The sequence below is a fragment of the Balearica regulorum genome, chromosome 1, assembly GCF_011004875.1.
Source record: "Balearica regulorum gibbericeps isolate bBalReg1 chromosome 1, bBalReg1.pri, whole genome shotgun sequence".
Taxonomy (NCBI): Eukaryota; Metazoa; Chordata; class Aves; order Gruiformes; family Gruidae; genus Balearica; species Balearica regulorum.
Genome location: NC_046184.1, coordinates 214,831,839 through 214,855,726, shown reverse-complemented (window position 1 = coordinate 214,855,726; position 23,888 = coordinate 214,831,839). Strand labels below are relative to the sequence as shown.

Sequence of the window (23,888 nt, the reverse complement as noted above, 5' to 3'; positions counted from 1 at the left end):
CCTTGCACAGAGGGCAAAACTCAGATTCCTGGAGTCCTACAGTCATTTTCCTCCAAATAGGACTAGCGCGTACGCTGGTGAGCCAACTTGGGTGGTTCACCATCAGAAGAGGGAAGGGAAAGAACTCTCAACTGCCACGTTCACCTCCTAACCCCAAATATATGAATCTGTCAAAATACCAGCCACGGCTTAGAGACAATTTTTTATGATGCTCTTTATGAGCACAGCAGTCAAATAAAGTGTATCTTATAAACAGTTGGTATATAAACAAAACATATTAATAATATATACATGCATCAATATTAAGAACATGTAAATCTGAATGTCCTCCACTTAAATGGTCACATCTAGAATGTATCAAACCCTGTTTTATCAAAGCAACACATTAGTAGTTTCTAACAAAGGAAAAAACAGGTCAGCATTGCCTCTTCGAGTATGTCAATAATACGTCAAACAATACTGCAGGCATCTAGGAAGAATGCTTTCAACGGTTCCACACCTTTAGAGTTTTTCCTGGCTTTTGTGGCATCTCCCAACACCGTTGTTTTTCTAAATTAATTATACATCTTTGAAACGGGGACAATATTAGCATACCTCTCTAATTAGTTATATTCAAATTCCTTTGTTCTTCAAGGTTCCTTTGAACCATTGGCTAGAATAAGCTTCAAGTTAGCTCTGGAAACTGCTAAATGAAACAGAATTTTTTACTGCTTGCTTGGTCTTAACAGGACTGTGTGGGAAGGCTTCCTTACCACTTTCCCATCCTTTCAATGCCTGCTGAAGGAAGATTTTTCCAAACTAGTCCCTCAAACTTGTTTATCTCCCTCTGCTTTCTGCTTACCACACAAGTGGTAAGTGGCTTCAGTGGGGTACATAAGTTCACCAGTCCGAGTTGGGTTTTCTCAGCTTGCTGCAGTGGCTTTTCAGTATATTAAGGAATTCAACACAATTCAGTAACCACAGTATTCGGTAATAGACAAAGTACATGAAAGTTATATAAATTATTACATTATTATTTGAAAGTGTCATCATAAATACTTTATAACTGGTTAAGAGGTTAGATTTAACCTAAGGCCCTTCAGCAGGTTATTTCCTGACATACTCCCAGTCCTAAAAAACATCATCATCTTAAGACTACAAACCTCCAGACAAATCCCTGTCTCTCTAAACCTTATAGATAGCACTTAAGGGAGCAAACTGCAACTAGATTTACCAAGTGCCATTATTTGTATCATTGCTATTACCATAATGCTGTATTTCTAAGTAGGATGCGATCGTGGCTGTACAGACAATACCAAGACTACGTTTCGGTGGATTAAAAGCCACATGGAACGTCTCCAGAGGGGAAATGGTAACCTATTAATTTTTAATATCTGTATATTTTTATTTTCTGAAGCATCGTAAATTATTTAAACTGAAAACTGTTTGCATTTAAAGTGCCAACAACGGCATAGCCACAATTAAAGTTAAAAATACCAATTAAAATACCAATATAGAATTATGTAAGACAATGGGATGCTGTATTTTTACTGATGCATAGCTACATTTTCATCTCAGCTATGTCATTCTGAGCGTACAGATATAAATCACTGCAAAACTTTCATTTATGATGAACACATGCAACAAGAACTCTGAAGAGTTAGTCCCTGTACGAATACCAACCAAATCACAATAATTAAATCGTATCCAGACAACTGATAACAAATTAATTGTTACTGTGTAAATCTCTCTGCTCAATTTAGCCCATTTGCAGGCTAATAAATCTCCATCTTTATTTAGGGTCTTAATTCCCAAAAAAGTATTTTACTAACAGGTATGAAGGTGCACACTCTTTCACATGCAGAAGATATTGTCTGTTTTCAGAGATTTTTTTTTCTTTTAAACAAGCCTAAGCAGACTGAAAGTTAAGCTGGGCTCTTACGCAACTAAAGCCTGGGCACACACATCGATGCTGGCCACAACACAGCCCGAGGCTCACTATAAATCATACCAGGGATTTCTGACGCAACCGCTCATCGTAACCATATTCCAGCATTGCAGAATAACACAACGCGCATATTGTACCTTGATCAAATATTTTTCCCATCTGTCTGCTGTGACAGACTTCCCAATCTTTCTCATCAGTTTCAAGTGAAGCTCCACCAATTCTTTTGGAACTGCAGCATTGAGAGAGAGAGACAAAAAAAAAAAGAAGTTATGAAGACTAGTGCAAATATAGTTCAATGCTAAACACTGATAACACTGAAATACTGTGACAAACTGAGAAAATTTAATAAAATATGGTAACTTAAAGTCTGCTGAAGAGCAGCCCCAGAACTGAGACATGGAGGAAGGTTAATTTAATTGCATGGGTCTTTTTATTTAGATGATCACTGAGCTGCCTTAAACTCAAAGAAAAAGACCTCAGTGATAAATATGTAAAAATTTTGGCAGCATTAAAACAACAGCTGGACAGGAACTACTCCAGTCAAACACCTACAAAAATACTACTGTGAGCAACACACCTGCAGCTGCCTCCACAAACCCCAAAGCAACCTTCTGCACCACGCCTGGAACATCGCTGAACCCAATCTTTTTTTTTTTTTTTTTTTTTTTTTTAGCTCATGCGTGGTACAGGAGAAACGTTCCAGAAACTTTGTCCTCACAGATGTAGCTTTACTATATACTTACTCTCTTTTGTACTGCAGGGACAAAGAGGGATGGACTCGAGGTCTGGGGCTTGAGGGATGGAGGCCAGAACTGCTGCTGAGTGCAGCTGCACCAGTGAGATCGCAGAATCAAAGTTTTCCAATCAAATTTTACTTATCTCTTAGCATACACTCCTCAGATACAACTTCAACATCTTGTCTTAGCTCACAGAGGTGATTTATAAATCAATCTGGCACCACCAAGTGGTAAATTTGCAGAACATCAATTTTATAAGCTAGAGAGTAGTATAGCTTTTTAAAAATATGTACCTGGTAATTATTAATGAAACTATACACACCTAGCGGTATGGGCATTCTTATTTGTCATTTGTTGGGAAAAACTTAAAGAAATGAACTTTTCAAATATTTTTAGTTCTATACTCTTTCCATACAATTTTATTTTCTGAAAGCACTTTCATTACTCCATGCACACGCGCTTTAAAAGTTTAAAACCCAAGAATGTTTATGATCATAATTTATGATTGCAGATTTTCTGCTGGTGCAGCAGTATTATCTGACACAGGATAAAGAGCTGGGACACCAAATGTGTTCGTTCTAAACTAGATATTACTGAGATGTAATTTCTTTACAAAACATCTTAGTATCTGTGTGATTTTTTTCAATATTTAACTTGATTTCACCTAACTGGTATTTGTCTTTCAATCAAACACCTCTATTTTCAGGTGAACACAGCGAGTAGGTAAAATATCAGTTTCATGAAAATGCTTGTGTTAGATCATCTCTGGTGGTTCACAACCAGAAATTTAATACACAAACTCACTTCTTCAATAAATACATGAAGTAGCAGACTGGCACCCAAAAAGAGATGTCCTTCCAATGTAAATTATTTGTAAGCGACTCTAAAACTAGCCCTGACTTATCCTCTTTTATCCCATTCATAGTTTCAATTACCACTGCATATTGAAAAAAATCTAACACATCTCCTTGGTTTTCCTGAAAATTGGTGTGTTTCATAATTTTAAATTACCACATATTTTAAAAGGAACAAGATCAAAGGTCTGAACCCTGATAGGTGCTGAGCACTTGGCACTAACAAAATTAAGCACAAAGCACTTTATACACATGAGCAATTCTATCAAAGTCAACTCGTACAATTAAACCTCAGCCTGCGTTTGTGTGACATGGAACTGAGCCAGAGGATTCAAAATCTTGCTGGATCAAAGCTTTTGTTCTGCATCTTTTTTTGTTTGTTTTTAATCAGATCTCTTCTTAATGGGTACATACTGATTGGAATCCTGGTTTAAAGAAGCACGTCTGATTTGGTTTGAATAATCAAATCCCCAGTCACCACAAAAATCTTTGCTAGAGTGTTAGTCTTAGAACAAAAGGAGAATGTTAAAAACTCAAAAACGGGAAAGCAATTTTGCACATCCTTGGTCAGCATTACTGCAATTTGTGTTAGTACCTACAGAAACCTCCCTTCTTTTCTGAGATTCCACCATTTCAGCTCTTGCATTTCTAGGATCTTGACGATGTATCAACGTAGTTATTTTCACAAATAAACTTCACAAAACATTTCAAATTCATTCTCCATTTATTTATTACCCTTTCAAGATCTTTTTCATGTATCACAACAATATTAACAACCGGATCTCTAGGCTGGCTTTTTGCCAGTTCCCTAGTAAGTGCTTAGAGGAATCGCACACTATCCTCCTTGTTCTAAGGAAAGAGGTGGGAGTTGCAGAGAAGAAAATCGATGTCCAGTTTGCAGGCAGAAACTAGGGAGTGTGTGAAGTGCAGCCTGACCAACCAGGGGCAGAAGCCTACGGGACTGAGAAACAAACTCTGTATTGAAACCAAAGTAACTGTAAATAACATATGGATCACATGCAGCAGTGTACACCTGACTTGCCCAGAAATACCAGCTCAGGGAAGGGTGGTAGGAAGGCTGAAGAGTGGTAGAAAATCCATCTTTTCCCAGAACGCTTATCTGGCAAGGAGTAGAAGCACATGAGTAAACGAGACTAATGTTTCAGTCATCTCAGAAATGCATTGAACCTGCATAACTTTAAATTAACTTACTTCTGTTCAGAATATAGAGATAATTCTTGACAAGAGTTTGTTGAAGTGGGACATCAATAAGGATCATTTTTACAACACTCTTCGAATCCTACTTGTAACATACCAAAAATACCAAAGATGAGATGTAATTAATTTTGGTTTGTGTTGTCGTTTGGATTTTTTTTTTTTAAATAAAAAAGCAGACTATCATCTCCTTTGTAAAGCATCATCTCCATTCAAGTGGGACTTGCACCACTCATTTCGGGAACTCGGATGATAACCTAATAATGCTTTCCATTTTTTAAAAGTTTCACATAGGGAAGGAACAATACATACCATCTCTCCCGCATAATAACCTTTCTTTGTAAGATTTTGGCCAAAAAAGTGTGATGGAACATATGCAAAAAAAAATTTAAATCTGAATTATATTCTCAAATTTTTATAAAACTTTGATTTCTCTGTAAAGTAATATAGCAGCTCTCTCAAATCTTGACAGAATACACTTAAGTGGCAGAGAAAACACCAGGACTCCATGCACAGGGCTAATAAAAATTGTAACAGTGCTATTTTAAAAGAAAAACTGTTTCAAAGAATCAAGTGTAATTAAACCATGGTACCATCTGCTAGATATTCAAAAATACAGACTTTTCATAGGAAGAAACCATGAATCAGAAAGAACGAGTCAGTGTATATACAATTATAGGGCTTCTGGTGGAGTTTAGCCAATTTGTTAAGTCCTGCACTTTCCTGGAGGGCAAGCTGTTGTCTGGGCCTTGCACAACATCCTTTGAACACCATTCCATCTACTCCAGCATTTCAGGGAACGTCCCATACATCAGTCACACATCTCTCATAAATTTAGGAAAGACAGAAAACTGAAACAGAAGAGAAAAAAGTACGAACACATGGAAATCCCATCATTTGGTTAGAAAAGCTGTAACTTTCACACACCTGCACAATCCTGGATTAAAGACCTGGTTGTGAGTACCACTGACACCTTCCCATAGAACCATAACCACATTTCACCTCTACTTACCTTCCCTGCCAAAATAAATACGCTCAAAGCTAAACACTCACCTAAACAAAACTGAAATAAAGGAGGGAACCAGAAAATGTACAAAGACAGACAAAGCCCTGGCTCTGGAGGGAGGATAGGGGGCACCTGTTAATTCTGAAAATGATTACAAATGAAGAAGTTTTGTATCAGATCTGGAGCACTGGACATGGAGGGGAAGATCAGAACCACAGTGTACGCAGAGTCCCCGGTACTGATGTGGACTGCAAAGCCAATGTCTCTTTTCTGCCAGGGACAAGCACATCGAAGCCCTGACGCTATGAGGACTTGGGGAGAAGGGAACAGGAAGTCACTTTTTGGGATACAAAGGCTGCTGGCGGTTTTCATGCTTTACGAACACAAACAGGTCTTCCCAGTTACACTAGTAAAACATTTTTCCATGCTAACTTGTTTCGGCAACTGGGAGAAAAAAGCGACTCATAAGATATACAGGGCAAATAGCTCCGTTAACAGTTTGCTGGTCATCTTTCTACCTTGACCAAAATGACCTCTGCACGCTACGATTTCACCATCAAATAAAACCACACTAAGCAGGTGGACACTCAAGATCGATGGGATCATTAATAACCTCCCACCTCCCCTTCTTTACTACTACGAGAAGCTAGCTCACAGTAACCTGTACAAAATTGATGTGTATTAGCTACTGGCACCCTGCACAAAGAATAGACAAGCAAATACAAGATCACTTCCACCACCTTCAGCTCTCCCCAGTGTCAGTACTGGAGGGAGCCATACTAGAGGCACACACAAAGGCAAAAGCATCCACACAGACACCGGTGAGGAGTTACTACGTGGGCAATTTACCACTTAGCCTGCCATGCACTTAATTCCTTTCACAGACAAGCCCTTACACATAAATTTGCTTAAAACCAGTTGGTTGCACCCCTTACGAAAGGCACAAGAGTACCCAATAGATGAGTGACCACATTTCTAACATCTTTAATATTCTCCTCCATTTTTGTGTGCAAGTCTGAAGTCCCATGAGCAACCTGAGGCACAAACACTTTGGCTTCTAGATTAGTTTCAACCAAAGAGAAGTTCCTCATCTGTTTCATTAAACAGCTAGCGAAACACTTTGGAAAAGAAAGGGCATAGTATCTCCTTCAGCACCAGCACTGGTTTATGATAACATAAATATTCTTCTCTAGGAACTAACTTGTTTCTTACCTCAACTCTTAGTATAAGGAAAATGGGAGATCCCTATAGTTGGGATATGTTACTAAGAAGTCTATAGATCACACAGAAAAATGATAGTCTTGGTACGAACTTGCCATGGTAAATAAATAGAAGGACAAAACCTCTAATATGAACCAGGCAAGAAATTATAGTGAACCTCTGACAAATCACTGTGATGATAATGAGCCCCATATTCATGCAGCAAGCTTGGCATACAAAGAAATAACAAATATAAGCATTTGACCTCTACAGTGTTTCCCAACATGAAAAAGCAGTAGGCTCCTGTTGCAAAGGACAATCTAAAGATCTTGTTTTTCAGTTGAGTCACTGGATGAGTAGTATCATGCTACCAAGCTGCATGCCCATAAAAAAAAGACACACAGGAAAGGGGAAAAAATGTACCTGCTCTGCCTCCTAAGTGAATGAACAGAGCAATCAAACATGCTGTAATTAAACCAAAGATCAAAACAGAAAGAACAAGTCACCAAGCAGCATTTTATATCCTGTTCCTAGAAAGATTTTTGGCAGGCTTTGTTTGTAAAAACAAACAAACCACGCTCACATTTAAATGACACTGTTGTCCCAGCAAAGTACTTTGAAATCTGGATGCTCAGCAGCTAGATCATTTTCATACAAATATCCGAGTATCTTGATATCTCTTCTCTGTATAAATACCTGTTAGAAGACTCTCCGCTTGCCCGGACTATTCAGACTTATTCAGCAAAGCTAAGATTACTTTGTCGATAAACCCCATCCCCACGCAAGGATCCCAGCACATGCTGCTTGTGAATAAACTGTTACACACGTGGACATTGCTTTGAACTGGGACTGAAAAGCCGTTTCCACCTCCAGTTCTTTCAATAAGTCGTGCCACCAACCCAACAGACCTTCCTATCAGAGTTGTATACTGACTTCACTGCATTGGTCCTCGCTGCAAATGGGATGTGACCTTAAAATTCAGCTCTAACTTTAGCTAAGAGATTATTTTCAAATATTTAGAATTTATCACCTATTTGTTCAATTTCTTATTAAGCACCCTTCCCTCCCATTTCTTTTTTATTCTACCCTCTCCCACTGCCCACAAATCAACCTGATTATGCTTGTGCTCTCTAATGCCCACCACACCTTCAGTCACCTTCTCACTAAACCTGAAACCGAGATTAAAAGAATCACAACCACTGTCATCTGTGTAACTCTTGAAGCTGGAGTTAAAGCCCATACCCATCTAAGCAAGTTCAGCTGCAGCAGTTAGAAAATGGTTTAATTTCTCACCTAAATGACAAGTCCTCTCTGTTTCAGACTCTGGCTATGAAGTTCCTAGCAATGTCGGGGGTTTTTTAAGCTAATATATTAAGCAACAGCAGAGAGATTAGCAAAAACAAGACTGATGTTAGAATAAAGTATAAAATTTCAGAAGAAAAGCATGCTGTATTGTGCAATGAAAAAGAAGGTAGAAAAAGAAAAAAGGAAAATTACTTTGAAAACAATGCAGGAAAAAATAGCACATGATCTATTTTAGAAACTGGAAATAGCCCAGGAAAGGAAAGACAGCACATAAAAGCCCCGCTTACTGCTTCAAAAAACATACTGAATAAAAAATGGGTTCCAGTACACAAACTCTGGACATGTGAACAGCAAGTGAGAAAAATCAGGCTGTGGCAGCAACGTGGAAACAAGCAGAGTGCACTGAAAAACAGGTACTGAAAACATTTGAAATTGTAACAGATTGCCACTGCTCCCAGTTAAATCACTTGCAGTGACCACACCATGCATTTCAACTATTTAAAACCAAAATCTTTAATTCACACGTAGGCAAGCACCGGACTTTCTGAAACTGCTGGGACCGCAGCCTGTAAAAGCAAAGACACGGCAGCACAAGTATCTTTCATTCTGGCTAGTAAAAATCAGGAAATTAGATCTTCCAAGATAACTCTGGGATTCTCTTGCCTGCTGAGGCATCTCAGTCTCCAATATAACCAAGACTTTTAGACTATAAGCAGAAAATCTTCCTCATTTCCTTCCTTAGCACTGAACTGTGTCATTATAATTCTCAAATAAAGAGTGGGTGTGATAAAGGTGAAAGGTAATCACGAAGATTACACTTTACTAGTGGACTCTGGAGTGCTTCACAGCTCCTCAGTGCAAGCGTGCACCCCCATGACTTCCCGATACACTGGGATAAATCTACTTCAGACAGATTTTAGTAGCTTGGGTTTTTTTCTCTGGAAGAAGAGGACCCCGGCAGGGAAGAGCTGCAGTGATGGCATCAGTGTGCCCTGGGCACTGGGAGCCAGCCTGCGGAGCATGTTGCAGAACACGCTTACCCACACCTCAGAGACATATAGAAGATTTAAGGTGCCCTGTTTTGCCATTGTTAGGCCATTGGTTTTGCCCTAGTAAAAAAAAAAAGTGGGTTATCAGATGAGATTCTTCAACTCTACGATAGGAAATGCTAACGAGGCATGTATTTGGAAACGTAACCCCTCTCCGGAAAGATCAGTAGCAAAACGAGGATTTACATCCAGATCTCAGTGTGGACTGAGGCATCTGCTGGCCGTTACAGTAATGGATGTTCACACTTACTGGAAAGGATGTAAGCAAAAAAAGTTGGGATGACAACATTTACCTTTTGATTTAACACTAAGTAGTTACACAGCCACGCAGGAAACGATAAAATTGAATTCAATGCCTTCGTTCACTCTCAGAAGGTTCAAAATCACAACTCCCACTCCAGTCGCAAAGCCAGCAGCTAGAAAAGAAAGGCATGATTCAAGGGCCCAAAGAAAGGAGAAGAAAAGGAAGCGTGAATCTAATTCCTGTGAAAAGAGAGCCCGAGTTTTAGTCCCTACTCCCTGCTCCCAGAATTTTTTAGGTATTTTGCCACTAAAATCTTGGAAAGGGCAGCAGCACAGCAGTAGGATTCATCTAAGCAAATGTAGATATTTACACCTGAGCTAGTTTCATATAATCCATTTATAGCCCATGGAGAGAAAGACACTTTTAGGAAGAGTCAGCTCACCCTAAAGTAAACATCTGAGCTCTGCTAAATACCTTTGGCAAGATTAATTCTGTCCTACAGTGCCTGGCAAGTTTTTTCCAGTGAAAACCAAGGTATGTAACATCTTGGGAACACAGGAGAGTTACCAGGTACCGGGGGGTACACCTCATTCTTAACCATTACCTAAGCTCTTATGCTCCTCTTTAGACACAGAATTACCATTGCAGATCTGACCTTAGTTCATAAGGTTTAATCATGCACAGACGTTTCTGGAAGACAAAAATCAATTCTCGAAGCATGGCGGCATTCAACTTCAAGAGAAAGAGCACATATCCTGCTAGATTAAACTAAATTAAAGTATCCTCAGTGCAGTGAAATAAGTGAAAATCAGGATTAAACACATGAACATAAATTGCATACATCAGTAGTTAAGGCGGCTTCAGCTTAATTTAGCTTCACTCACGTAAAAATGTAACATGCTTCTTTTAACGTGTTCTGTTAGAGGTTAAGTTGAATGCAAGTCCTTTTTTAGGTCATTATGTGAAAACAAGCACAAATTTAAATGCTTTTTAATTCCTTACTTTGTTTAGTTACTAGAACCACCACTGTGGTGTCAATTTTGCTAAATTTCTCAGGTATTGTCTGAGAGTTTTCTTCAGCATTTACAGAAGAAGGATGTTGATTATACTATTAAAATCACTTTCTCCCACATCTCTCACTTGAATAAAAAGGCAATAGTAAAAAATTCAGAGCAGACTGAATAAAAATCACTTTTCTAAAACAAGTTTCATTACCAAGGTTAGAGGTTATCATTCCTCAGTCTTCAGGAGAAAAAAAACAACACACCAAACAAACCAGAAAAATTTATTCTTTTTCATGTATCAGATGAGATCTACTATAAAGATAATTCTGCCCTTTTTTTGGTTCAACTTTAAAAATAGCGTGTTTTTTCTCTACTCCCTGGTGATCCATTTAGTCTCATTTATACTCTGGGATTCACCATTTCACTTTTCATTTACACAACTTTACTGAATTATATCAACAGGTGACTGTTTCTTGGCAATTTCTCTCTAACTGTCAAATACCGCAGACGCCTTTTCTTGAAAAATCAGTCTTGAAAACTTAAGTTTCCCAATAATAAAAAAGTACATTTAATTTATTTGACCCTAAAGAAGCGCAAGAATGTAAACCCCCCAACAAAGATGTACGTTTTATATTTTGAAAAACATTCAGCAGTGATTAATTTCTGTAGAAAAAAAAAGAGTACTACTCAGTAAGCATTCGGTATTTTACAAACAGCAGCATTACATGAGCAGGAGCTTTCTCTAAGGAGCAGCACAAACAAACTTTGAAGGTGAAGCCAACGTGAGTCATTCTGCAATGCAGAACACACTTCCCCATCAGCTGGAAATAAGTGACTGCACATTTGTTCTGCTCTAAGGCAATATCAGTTTATTCATTTATCAGCAATGCAAATCAAAATTTAAGATATTTTCAAGAAATACCAGATATCCAGAAAGAGACTTGAGCAAAACAGTCTATAAGAGAGCAATGTTTCTAGTGGCTGATGAAGAGTCCTGTGAAAGGCAGCAGTCAGCTGGATGAAAGTCATTCTACAGATGAATAAAATTTTACAAGCTTAATCCAATTAGCACAGAATTTGAGGCTTCTTTTAAATCGTTTCACAGCTAGTAGCATCTTTTTCTCCATTATTTTTTAAGAAATCCAGGGAGCAAGTGAGACTAGAAATTGAAGCAAAATCGTCCAAGTCTGCCTGACAAAGTGCAGTAGCACATTAAAACATGGTGTGTTTTTTGAGCAACTGTCTTAAGCTTAGGTCTAAAATAAAGACTTATTTAGACTTAAAGAAAAAGCAAACCACTTACGTCCTCACGTGAGTCAATAATTGAATCTCATGCAAAGCAAGGATTCACACAAGTTTCATTCCTTGAAACACTCAACTCTTAAGTAAAAATTTCTATGAGCAAACTCATGTTTTGACCTGTTAACACTATTAAAATATCTACCCCTGTTAATGTAATTCTTTTAATTGCAAGAAACGGTTACAACTTTGGGGCTGCTGCAGCTTCGCAGGGGTAGCCAAGACTGTTAGCTTTGGGGTTGTTATCTCCCATCTGTCCAGGCAGACTCAAAGCCACAGACCAGTTTGCTGTTACCTCTCTGTAATTCGGGCTCGGTTGCCGCCAGCCACCTTTTACACAACTTTGAATCTGAACTAGAAAGAAAAATGAGTGTAATAGCCTGAAGGGAGGATGAGTTTCTAGCTGCAATTTGCACGTTACCATCACTCAAATCTCATGCTTGAGGTACGAACCCTCCAACCTAAACAATCATGTGTAGATGCTATCAGGAACAGGGAAGAGCCTGGCAGCTCACCTTGCCGGCAGAAGGTAAGTGCCACAATATAACGCGCACCTGAATATTCCCACCAAAAACGCAACGGTATCTGAAAAACATAAAACTTGTGACATCAGAAGATCCTTCCCTTCCTGTACGGCACAAAACAGGTAGAAAGCAAGGAGAACAAATGTTGGCAGTAGAAAATGTATTTATGCATAGCATTTGGAAAAGAAAATCATGAGCCATAATGTGTGTAATCCAGCGCTCGGTTTGACAGTGATCACCATCTGCTGTTTCAGAACACGGGTAACGAAAACCCACAGCACACAAGAAATTACCTGCCCCTAGGTTATCTCTAAATCCTCTTTTTAGTTAGAGCCTGGCTTAACTTAGAAGCAGGAAACTTCATGTTCTTAGTTTTATTTTTTAAATATTTTCACTACTACTCAATATTCATTAGTCTCTAAATGTTTTTGAGCTCTGGCCTCAGTAATAATTTGCCGCAATCAATTGTAATTACGGAACATGTGAAAGGTATTTAAATCTGAATTACTTTTAAATTTCATTCAATACATATTTTTTCTGGTTTTACAGTCTAAAAGGAACACAAATCTCTAGGAGCCTTGCTTTATACACTTTTAAAAATCTCCTCTGAAGTTAACAATACCCTGTTTTAAAACTTTTTTCTTTGCAGAAACTTTCACACAGTCCTCCTCAGGCTACTGGTATCTGTCTGCATTAGCTTTCAAGATGGAGCCACCACAGCTGAGCACTAAAATCAAGATGAAGGCAAGCAAGCAATTGACAAAACAAGAGGTAGATACACATACTCAAATTAAAATATCCCCCAAGTTTTACGTATGATTCTCAGCCCATTTGTGCTTCTGGTGCTATCTGGTATTTTGTTAATTTTTCAACTCCAGCTCCATGTCAACGGGGGTGCTTTCCTCTGACCTATCACAATGCCACCTAGAATATTTTGTTGAGCTAACAGCTAATTTTAAATATTCTGCGATATATTAATCATAAACATCTTCCCCTCATACTTTTAAGTCTGTTTCATTTGCAGTTTTGTTGTCAATTCAGATTAGTATTTTATCCACAGCAGTGTTTCCCTTTAGTCCAGATTAACCATCTTTCACCTTGGTCATTTTTAAAACAACTCATCTCCTTCCTGTTTTCTTGGCAAATAAGATCAATTGTCCCTGCTATAAAAAAATTCATATAAATTAGGAACTCTACTTTATTTATACCACAGTGACAAAAAAAAGTAAAAAAATCTCTTTTTCTAACCAATTTCCTGTTGGTTAATCAACGATGCTTTCCCTCTCAACCAATGCCCACTTTGGATGCTCGCTCACATTCAGTGATTGACTGAGCCGGAATGGTTGAGTGATGCATTCCTCCATGTTCCTCTAACCCTCTGCCCATCAGGGAAGTTTATCAGGGATCAACAGAAAGCAAATCCACTCCTCAGCTAGTCCTAACTTAAAATCAACAGCATGACCACAGACCATTAACATGCTGGGCTGCAGACGGCAATGGCTAAAACACATACTCCATGGCTCACCTGATGCCTCCTGCCACAAAGAATAACGTCAAATAAAGGGCTGGACACGGGAGCTACAATTTTGGTCACATCAGGTAAGGTTGCTGTGGAACACGTCAACCACTTCAATCAGTGACATCCTTCAAAGACTTTGCATCTATCTGGGACTATCTGTCAAGCATGATCCATCTATCCACACTTCAAAAGATCTATCCATGCTTTCAAATGAAAGCATCAGAATATTTGTCTTTGGAGAATAACTAATGCAACTATCAGAACTATGAAATTACAATTTCATAAAGTTTATCAAAACCAGATGTAAAAGCTCCTTGCTTTTGATTCCTTAAATCTTTGTTAGACTCTTTTAAAATGTGCTAGCCACTCTGTTTTCCACTTCTGTTCTCTAATACGAGTTTGTATATTTTTACCAGCTGTTATTTCTAACTTTTTCAGAAAGCTGAATGAGTATCTAAGCCTGGCAACTCAGTCTGCTTTCACATCATTAGCGTGCTCCAGTACAAGATTTCCTAACACGTCAGTTTTATCATATTTCATCTTTATTGCCAGAAAGGCAGCATAAAGAATAAAGATATCACAAGTTAGCCTAATAATGACACCTTATGCAAAGCAGCTACTTAAGTTCTCAGCAATGTACTTATTTTAATCCTTGTATTGTAGCTGATGATTTTAGACACCTATGTTTCCTAGATTTTTTTTCTCTTCTTTTTACAAAGACACTTCTCTGTCCATATGCTCTCCAAATCCACCTTGGACTTTTTAGCTTCCTTCTTTCTACCACCAGCTATGAGTATGTTCTCCTCCTGGACTTCACCAGGGATAGATTTCCACCTTTCAAACAATTTCTACTTGGCTTAAAAACCTGGACATTTAGACCTTATGCTTATCCTCACCATCCTACTCCCATCTATCAGACAAACAAGCATTCTGAGAGCTCTACTAGCTTTGCAAGCATGCTGCATCTAGGACATAGTCAGCATTTTTATTCCTTGACATGACTGGTCCTTCTGATCTCCCTTCTTATAAAGGTTAGGTCTTCCAAAAGCTCCCTTGTTATCCTATCAATTTTTCTTATCTGCTGCTAACCTTTCTTAACCCTCATACAGATTGCTAACGTGTTATTTTGGAGGTCAGCTAATACTGTCTGCTACAGAATTTGTCTAAGCTTAAATATGCATTTCAAGGGATAGTTTTGTCACTTAGTGGAAGCATCTTTTGCAAAGCAGGGCATTACCTGGCTACTTTAGGCCAGCTTAAGCTAGTTCCCTTTCAACTACCACCTCCAAGCAATACTGGTTTTGGGGGGTGGGTTTTTTCGTTGTTTTTTCAAATAAAGGTGAAACTTTCTGGGCAGACACCCAATAGAGCAGCATCCTGCTACGCAGCTCTCCACCTTGGATGCTGTCTTGCAACATACTTTTGATAACTACAAGAATGCCACACCACAGGCTCTGGGATCAAACTAAAATTTCCACACTTCTATCATTCATTAATTAATATGGCTTTTGTGAACCATCACAGCTTGTTCTCAGGAGAAAACCATTATAATCCTGGTAGTCATTAATACTAAAAGGCAATGAACGTGCCCTGGCACTTGTGCTACTAGATAGCTGTAGATGAGTTGGAAAATAGCCAGGGCAGTACCAGAGGGACACTGAGTGGAGTGGGAAATCAAATGCTTACTCGCACACAAACTTAAACAAACAACTTCATTCAGCATGCTACTGGTTCAAGACTTTGCCAACTGGAACTGACCATTAGGACAGAAAAACCATATAGCTTAAGACAACCACAAAAAGCTGCAGAGCTTCATGCTGATAACCACCATTTTCTTGGAAAAGGGGATTTGCAAGGCTGGGACTGGTGAAGTACAACTTGTTATCCATTCTTCAAATATCAGTCAAGCCTACTCTTCAAATATCAATCAAGTTCAAGGGTAAGCAGCACTTTCTTCCAAGGTACAACAAGATCTGAATTATCATAATGGAAAAAAAAAACCCTAATACTAAAGCACAGCTGCTGAACCACAGGACTCTTCAGAAATAGGCCTTCCCCCACTTTGAAAAATTGTTTGTTTTCCCCAGACCATTACAGACATCAACAGGGTCACAATTTCTACTGTAGTTCTGAGAAATTCTCTGCCGCTTGAGCTTTAAGAGCTTTGTTTGGCTCTCAGGGAAGAGAAATAACTGTATCAGGCTGACAGCAAACTGCATGTGTGAGAGACTGACAAATGCTAGAGGCTACTAAGAAATACTTGTGAATGCTAAAATGCTTGTCGAGCTTTGTAGAACAACTGAAGCAAAGGAGAGTTCTTTGATTTGGGGAAAAGGGGAGAGATGAGAAAAGATAATGAAATAGGGTGGAAATATCATCTTAGTGTTATGAACAGCCACAGACCTTGCTGTTCCACAGCTGGAACAGACTATGCTCTTACTGCAAGACTGGAGGAAACAAAAAAAAAATATACACACCTTTGTATGAGTTTTATTATTTCTCAAGGATTTTAACATTTGGAACTAACCAGATGATTTTATTGAACTCCACAGCCAAAGCCACCCCAGCCCCGGTGCCCAAGTGGGGAAGGATGATGAGAGCCCTCCACAGCCCGGGCAGGCTGGTGGCTTCCCCACCATAGGATGGGTGGTCTCTGCAGTGCACAGTGCAGTGCCGGTGCAGACTGTCTGCATCAGGAGACACTCCTGGAACGCAGCTTCAGCTCTCTCACCTGCCACACACCCGCATTTCCTCCCAGAGGGGCACAGCCAAGGTTGTCTTGTGAAGATACCAGAGGACGCTTGTCTCAACTATGGCAGATACACACAAAGTCCTCAGTATCTCCACCAACTCTAATTGCCATAAACCTATACGCAGCTGTACTGCTGAGTGTTGTATGGCCCAGAGAGACATTCTGATGTTAAAATAGATTATCTCAAAGAACTGCAAGACAACTGGCTTTGAGGCAGCAGTGAGCATACAGCCACAATATTCTTCAGCAGGATATTTATTCATCATCCTGTCAGTGTCTTCTCCCTCCAGTAGGACAATATTACCAAGTCACTAAGCAGGTTCTCTTTTGTCCCCAAATCTACCAGGTTTCTGCCCAAGGGATGAAGTCTATCAGCTACTGAAGAGCGCAGAAACACCACAAAGAGTTATTCTGTTTTAATCTTCATATCAACAACATTACGAGTTTTCCAGAAGCTCCCATGAGCTTCTCAGTTTAGTATAGGCCATAAACAAGTTAATCTAAACGTCAGCTTTGGGACGGACTCAGAAGCATGCATACCAGGCAAGGGACACTAATAATTTCACATATCTGCTAACTCTTCTTACACTAGATGATACTAGCTTGAAGCAATCCCAAACGTAAGAAAAAAAGTTGCATTCACGGAAGGTGTAGAAAGCTCAGGAAGCCCCTGAGCAACAAACTTGGATGCAGGGAGAGTATTCTGAGAAACTCTTACAGCTTCTGCAGAGCTCCAAAGTTGGCTGAGGCAACTTTGTTGCCAAGGCACAGAGCTGATGGATTGCTGGACAAAACATAACTTCCAGCTTACATGTGATGAAGGTGTCACACACAACTCACCGATGTTTATGAAGTTCTCTGACACAGATATACCACAATACAGCCCATGGGGCCTCTTGCAGTAAACGTTATCTTGCACTGGCCAAAAAAATTTCCACCAGCATTCCCAGATCTTACACATTTGTCCTGAAATAAGCCTTAAGACTGTGACTTGGAAGTAATGTCAGAAGTTCACCCTCCAGTTCTGTACCATACAAAGTATGCTGGAATTCAACAAAGCTGCCTACCAAAAGCGCACCGCTCCTCCTTGATGGAGGTACACGGTCCAACAGAACCTGCATAAGCCCTAGGAGGGCTGAGCTTTGGCAGGGTGCCTTGGGTGTCCTGCCACGGCTCATCTGTGCCTGGAGAGCAGCATCCCGAGTTCCTTTTTTCCATTCCACATGGCATTTTGTCATTGGTTTCAGATGGGCAGTGTTACTGGTAAGAAACCAAACTGCTTGTCTCCCCAGAAGTACAATGTTTTCCTGTCTTCTATGTAGGATCATAAGATGATGTGGAGTCTAGTTAGAACTGGCATTCCCAGCAGGTGAGCTGACATGCCAGCTCAACGCGTGTAAAGATATGAAGCCTTGCCACAGAAAAACTATAGAAATGGGAATAGTTAAAACGAGGATATGCATCTATATTCTATTATGAGATAATTAATTCCAAGGTAAACTTCATTCACTACTTAAATGAATAACTGAAGAACACATGCGGATAAGGCATGACCTTAAAGTCATATTCATCTAAAGTGACTGACATGTCGACAAGAGTTTATTCTGCATTAGAGACTTATTTGCCACGAGGTCGGTACCAGAATGATTAGCCCTGTCACTTTCCCAGAATTTAACCCTGTTATGCTCTTTGAGAATTTCAGCTCCAAGCCACTGGAATCTACCTTCAAAAAAAATCAGTTAATTTGACAGCCAGAAACATTTGTGGTGTAGAACTTCCATCATATCCAAAAACAAAACAAGGACAGAAGTAATACACAATGTTCTAAAGTTTACTCGATACACTTTTATTGTCCAATAGTTTGTTGCTAAGTTAAAAATACTGCATTTTACTAACAGGCAGATTAATAGCTTTGACACAAATGTTTTGGTTCAGTCCCTAGCAGCAGCAGGAAAGCAATGATCTACTTACATTCCACATATACACAACCAAGTTCAGTCTGCAGGCAGGTGATAACTACCTAACTGATTCAGAACAGCAGTTAAATTTCTTACTCATACAGAAAAGAGTGTGATAAGACATGAACACTCACTGCAGAGCAGACGAAGTGTTACCTCTGACTAGCCGATACAGCTTTATGGCACAAGCAAGCTTGTAATATCAATATATCTGCACATTTAATATGTTTAATGAAGAAGATTCGGCATTATATAGTGTCTGAATAAACTCCACCCATCCAGCATTACAGATGGTACCAACATTAGATGTCAGAGCTTGTTCATTTACATGAAAGGTCACCACATGAATTAATCTTTCTGCATTGAAACCAGTTAATAAATCTCAAGCAAAGTTTCAATTATTAAACTTTAAGTGAAATAGCATTTGACAGTATTTCGGTATCACATTTATCTCCTACTTTTAATACTAACCAATCTACTGTGGATATTACAGGATACTGCAACATATCATGACTTTACCTAGAAGTCACATCAAACACCGTAACTTCTGATCAACAGCACACAAACTTGCTTGATATCAAACCTTAAAGACAAAGAAAATCAATCAGATTAACAGAACAGTCTGCTTCACTACCCTCTTTATTAAGAACATACCTAATCTTGAGGTTGAACTCTGTCAAACTCCTTGTTGTAGGCATGGTTGGCTTTTGCTTGCTATATTAAACAGCTACAAAGGTTCAGGTATTTCTCCCATACAAATATTCAACAGCGCTTTAAGTCAACGTTAATTGTTAATTTCTTCAGAGAATGGTAAGAACCCTTAAGCTTAGTGCTGAAAAGCTTTCCAGAGGTATTGGAATGACAATAAAAAAACCTGACATAACCCACTGAAACAAATGACTTCAGCATCCAAATTCATTTGAAAACATAAAAGATGTTTCGTGTTTAGAAGACTGAGAAAAAAAAATAGAGTAGCTTGTAGAAGATAACATACTGCTTTAAAGCATGGTAGCTCCAAAGACTATATGGGTTTTTTCAGTTCTACAATGTAATATCAGGTATCTTGTACTGAAAAAAAAATAGAGAAACTATAAATGGCTTGCACAGATTTTCTACACTCTACCTGCCGCTAACCTCAGTTCTTGTTACAAAGACAGAAAGGAGGGAGAAAAGATTTCCAAAACCGGGCCTACTACCAGGCATCTGCATCTCGTCATGTCTGTCTTTACACCTCTTAAACCCGAGCCAACATAAAAGTGTTTTTATTATCAAACTGCAAATAAACGCAAAACATTCATGCTGTGATTAAGCGACAAGCTTCTAGGCTGGGTCAATCTGTCAGGATGATTGTTAAAGAGTCAAAGGAGAAAAAGAAGTTTGAGCTGCAGTAAGAATACAGAAGAGTGCCTCAGAAAGGAAATCCACACACCAAAACACACTTGCTGTTTGCAAGACCTTTAGCATTCTAAATACCAGCAAGATTTTGATGCAAGTTCGCTATTTTGCTGAAAGAATCTGCAAAGCATGCGTACTTGTTACCATTTCAATCAAGAACAAATCAAACCCCATATTGCTAAGAAAAGCCTGCAAAAATTGATGAGCTAACACAGCCTAACACACGTTGGAAGATGCTGTTCACCTCCGGGAGAGGTTCTCCCATTCACACACTGGGGAACCTGGCAAACCAGCAAGCGTTTTGCGTAGTCATGTGTAAAATTAGATCTCTGTTGTGCAAGTTAACATTCTACTAATATTTTCATTCACAAGAGACCAAGTGCTTAATTAACATTTATACCGATTCTCAAGCTATTTACCGACACAAAGGAGGAGGTGATTTGATATCATGGTTCCTTAAACACAGCCCTAAACACAGATATAGGTCTTGCTCCCCTCTATCACATACATTTAATATTTAAATTTGCAACTGCTCTTCTGTAGCAAGTAAAACTCTTAGTAAAAAAGACAGCGTATATTTGTTAGAACAAGGAGAACAAGTATGGGTTTCCTGTGATGATTTGTTTGCACAGTTTTGCCTCTGGAAGCAAGCAGAGGCAAAAGAGATAAGGTACTGCAGGCACACTGTAGGATGATCTGTATTGTTGCCTTAGTTTTGCATCTAAAAGTACAGTAATATGGGGGTATTGACATCTCCCTGCCCTCAGAAATTCCAGTTAAAATCATATATTTGATTGTCTTTTTAATAAATCCTACAAGAAACAATTTACTTTTTGAGGCATATCAGGTAACAAATTTTGTGAGTTAACACTGTCATCTTACTTGATGATGATACTTGATAGACACTCAACTTCCCTCTTTCTAAAGAAGTTTAAGATGGTTGTAATTGCAACCCAAGTCACAACACTGCACGTAAAGCAAGGATAACCGTTCTCAAAGGAAAGATAATTATTTTTTCATAAAATAAAATATTCACCAGATAATCACAGGTCTCATTGCTTCATTTGAATAGTTGAAACCTTGAAATGAACCACCAGCAGGAAAAGTTAAGCTATTTTATTTGTACAGCCTTCTTAAGAAGCAGGCTATTTCCACAACTACCAATTTATCCCACCATTCAACAGCGATGGGCAAAATCAACACCACGCATTCTTACTTTCCTACTCAAGCACAATTTACATTACCCATCAAATCCCAAAGAACTTTTTAAATTGCTTTGCGCATTTTAAGACAAGACCATACCTGTGTACGCACAGTTAAAACATCTGACCCGCTACTAATACAGGTTAATTTGATATCTATTCATACCCGAGCACTACTATAGTTACTATTTGTCTCAAAATTCTCACATAGGAGAGGTAATCTGGCAAAGTTCAAGTGCTGTCTGAGCATTAACAGAAATCTAAAATACCTCTAAGAAATATTTGATGCTTCCTAGCTGTCAACATCTGCTCAGCATCCATGCAGCATCCCTTCCTGTAAGCGAAGGTTATACCTTGTTTCCTTAATAATGAACAAGTTCTTTGTTCAAATTATTAACAGGAAATAAAATATGACTGTTATACAACTACTGAACAACATTCAAATTTGAACTCCTACTTCTCCTTGAGGCTCCTGATATAAAGACAGTAATTTCTACTGGCATCTTCCAAGAGTCACTCTTCAGATAAGAAAATATAGGCCATGTTTAAAAAAAGAAAAACAAACAAAAAACAAACTCAAAACACTTTTGAAGCCACTGAGCATCAAAACAGTGTTAAAGGTAATCAACAAAACCCCCAAACTATTGATTTCTTTCCTTGATTGCAAAATGAATATGGAGAGGAGTTCCAAATAGCTGTTACCCGGCAGTTGAGATTTAAAACTTGGTCCAGTTTCTAAGTCGTTCAGTAAAAAAACACTTTCGAGTTTTGTAGCTATTTGCTTAGATTTTGCTATGTGTTACTGTCAATGCAAACCCACTGTCAAGCAATGCTGGTATCAAAAGTGAAACTAACTGTATATAACTGAAATCAAAATCCCTTTTGCAATCCAAGGAAAATCACATATACTTGGTAAATACCAGATGTTCAGAAAAAAAAGGACCACTTCAGTTTTCAATCAATGTTTAACATCTCTATGACTTGTACCCTTAAAACCACCACTTTGGGGACTATTTGAAGTAAAAATCATGTAGAGAAATCCAGTCACTGCAACCTTTTTTCCATAAGCATAAAATATGCCAGATAACAGGTACCGGCACCACAAACCAAGCCCAACAAGTTGGTTGTATCAAAGAAAAAGAAAACCCCTGTCACATAAGTTATCACACAAAGTGTCAATAATCACCCAAGTTTGTTTTTCACACCTCCACACTTTCTTTCTCAGAGATGAGAACATGCAAGCAATCTATCATCTACACAAGCAAAAAAACCCCAAGTATTTTAGAGATTACATTGTCAGAAGCTAAAACTGCTCCCATTTGGGGGAGTGAGAATAATCTGTCCCCTGCCAAACAGGACAAGCAATACAGAGAAAGGTTTAAAAATTTGGCAAGTATCAAATCAACACATAATGCAAACTTCATAATGCAAGCAATCTGACAGCTTTTTAGAAAAGGGTTATGCAGTAGTTATTGTCCTATTATAACCTATCCCCCCTGGCCATACAATTAAAGTTATCAGGATTTTTTTTTTTTTTTATCAAATGCATATACTTAAAGCACAGGTCACGATCTCATCCTTTTCATTTTAATTTATTCTGCAGTTCACACAAGAAAATTACTCTTACACACCCACTTACGTTGTGTCACACAGTAAAATCATTAGTTTTCTTTACAGACATCACTTTAAAAGGAATATTCTCATTAAAAATTCAAACTTTTCAATGTGTTGGTGGTTTTTATGAATAAGTTTTGCAACAGTTTAACAAAACAACGCTTTTTCTAACAAGTCCTTTATATAACATAAGAAGTACCAGAGTGCTGAGGAACTGAATACAAATACCTATTTTCCAGAAAGTTAACCCTGTTTTTAGAAGTTAGCAGATCTCACCTGTCTTTTTCATATTGATTAGGCAGCGGACAACATGAGGAGACAGTACATTAATCTTATCTCATTATATTTTAGCCATGCCTGTGTCCTGAACTCACAGATAGGACAGCTGCACTTTGCAATAAGCAACTTCCTTTATACGAGGAAGTACCTACGTGCCGATTTAATCAACGCCCCCCACAGACAGGGTGGGTTTGGTGGGGAAAGGAGGTGAGAGTGAGTGTATTTTGAGGGAAAAGCAGGAGCTGTTGGACCAAAGGCAGCCCTGAGCTGAGCTTCTCCAGCAGCAGGAAGTTTCTATGGGGCCTTGCCGAGCATGCGCCGTGAGCTCCACGGTCTCCCTATGTGGCAAGAGCGCAGAGGCAACAACCAAACCAATAATAGAGACAAGAGACCAAGAGCAACAAGCACCTTCCCCTCTATATTCCTACCGCCGCCTCCACACAGCCCTCCCCAGGCTGCTCTCTTGGCCCGGGCCCTCCCACATCCATTGCACAGAGCAGGAATCAGAGAGTCTGGCAACCAAATCTGCTACTGGAGAGAGAAGAGAGGAGGAGCAGCTTGAAAGAAAACAGTGGAGTGTATAAGCCATCCCTCCACCTCGTACAGCTCAGGTGGCGGTGGGGAAGGAGCAAGCAGCGAGCTTATTTCCCCCCCTTCTCCCCCCCCAACTACAAGAGGGGACGAGGAGGAGGAGGAGGAGAGAGGGATGGAGATGGCACACAATGGCTGGCTGTTTGTGGGGAGGAGATGGCCTGCAACAGCAGCAGGGGGGGAGAAATCAGGGCTTCTCTGTGCCCCCCCCCCG

General features: G+C 39.1%; 1 protein-coding gene across 2 annotated transcripts in view; it reads right to left on the bottom strand.

The window, feature by feature from the left end:
- The window catches only part of RSF1 (remodeling and spacing factor 1), a 59,009-nt gene that overhangs the window by 34,138 nt on the left and 983 nt on the right, over window positions 1-23,888 (bottom strand). The window contains exon 2 of one of the 2 annotated variants that reach the window (XM_075742541.1): window positions 2,065-2,156. The exons of the other annotated variant lie outside the window; for it this stretch is intronic. Coding sequence (XP_075598656.1) covers window positions 2,065-2,156 — 92 coding nt within the window. The remainder of the gene's footprint in view (window positions 1-2,064; window positions 2,157-23,888) is intronic. 2 annotated transcript variants of the gene reach the window in all.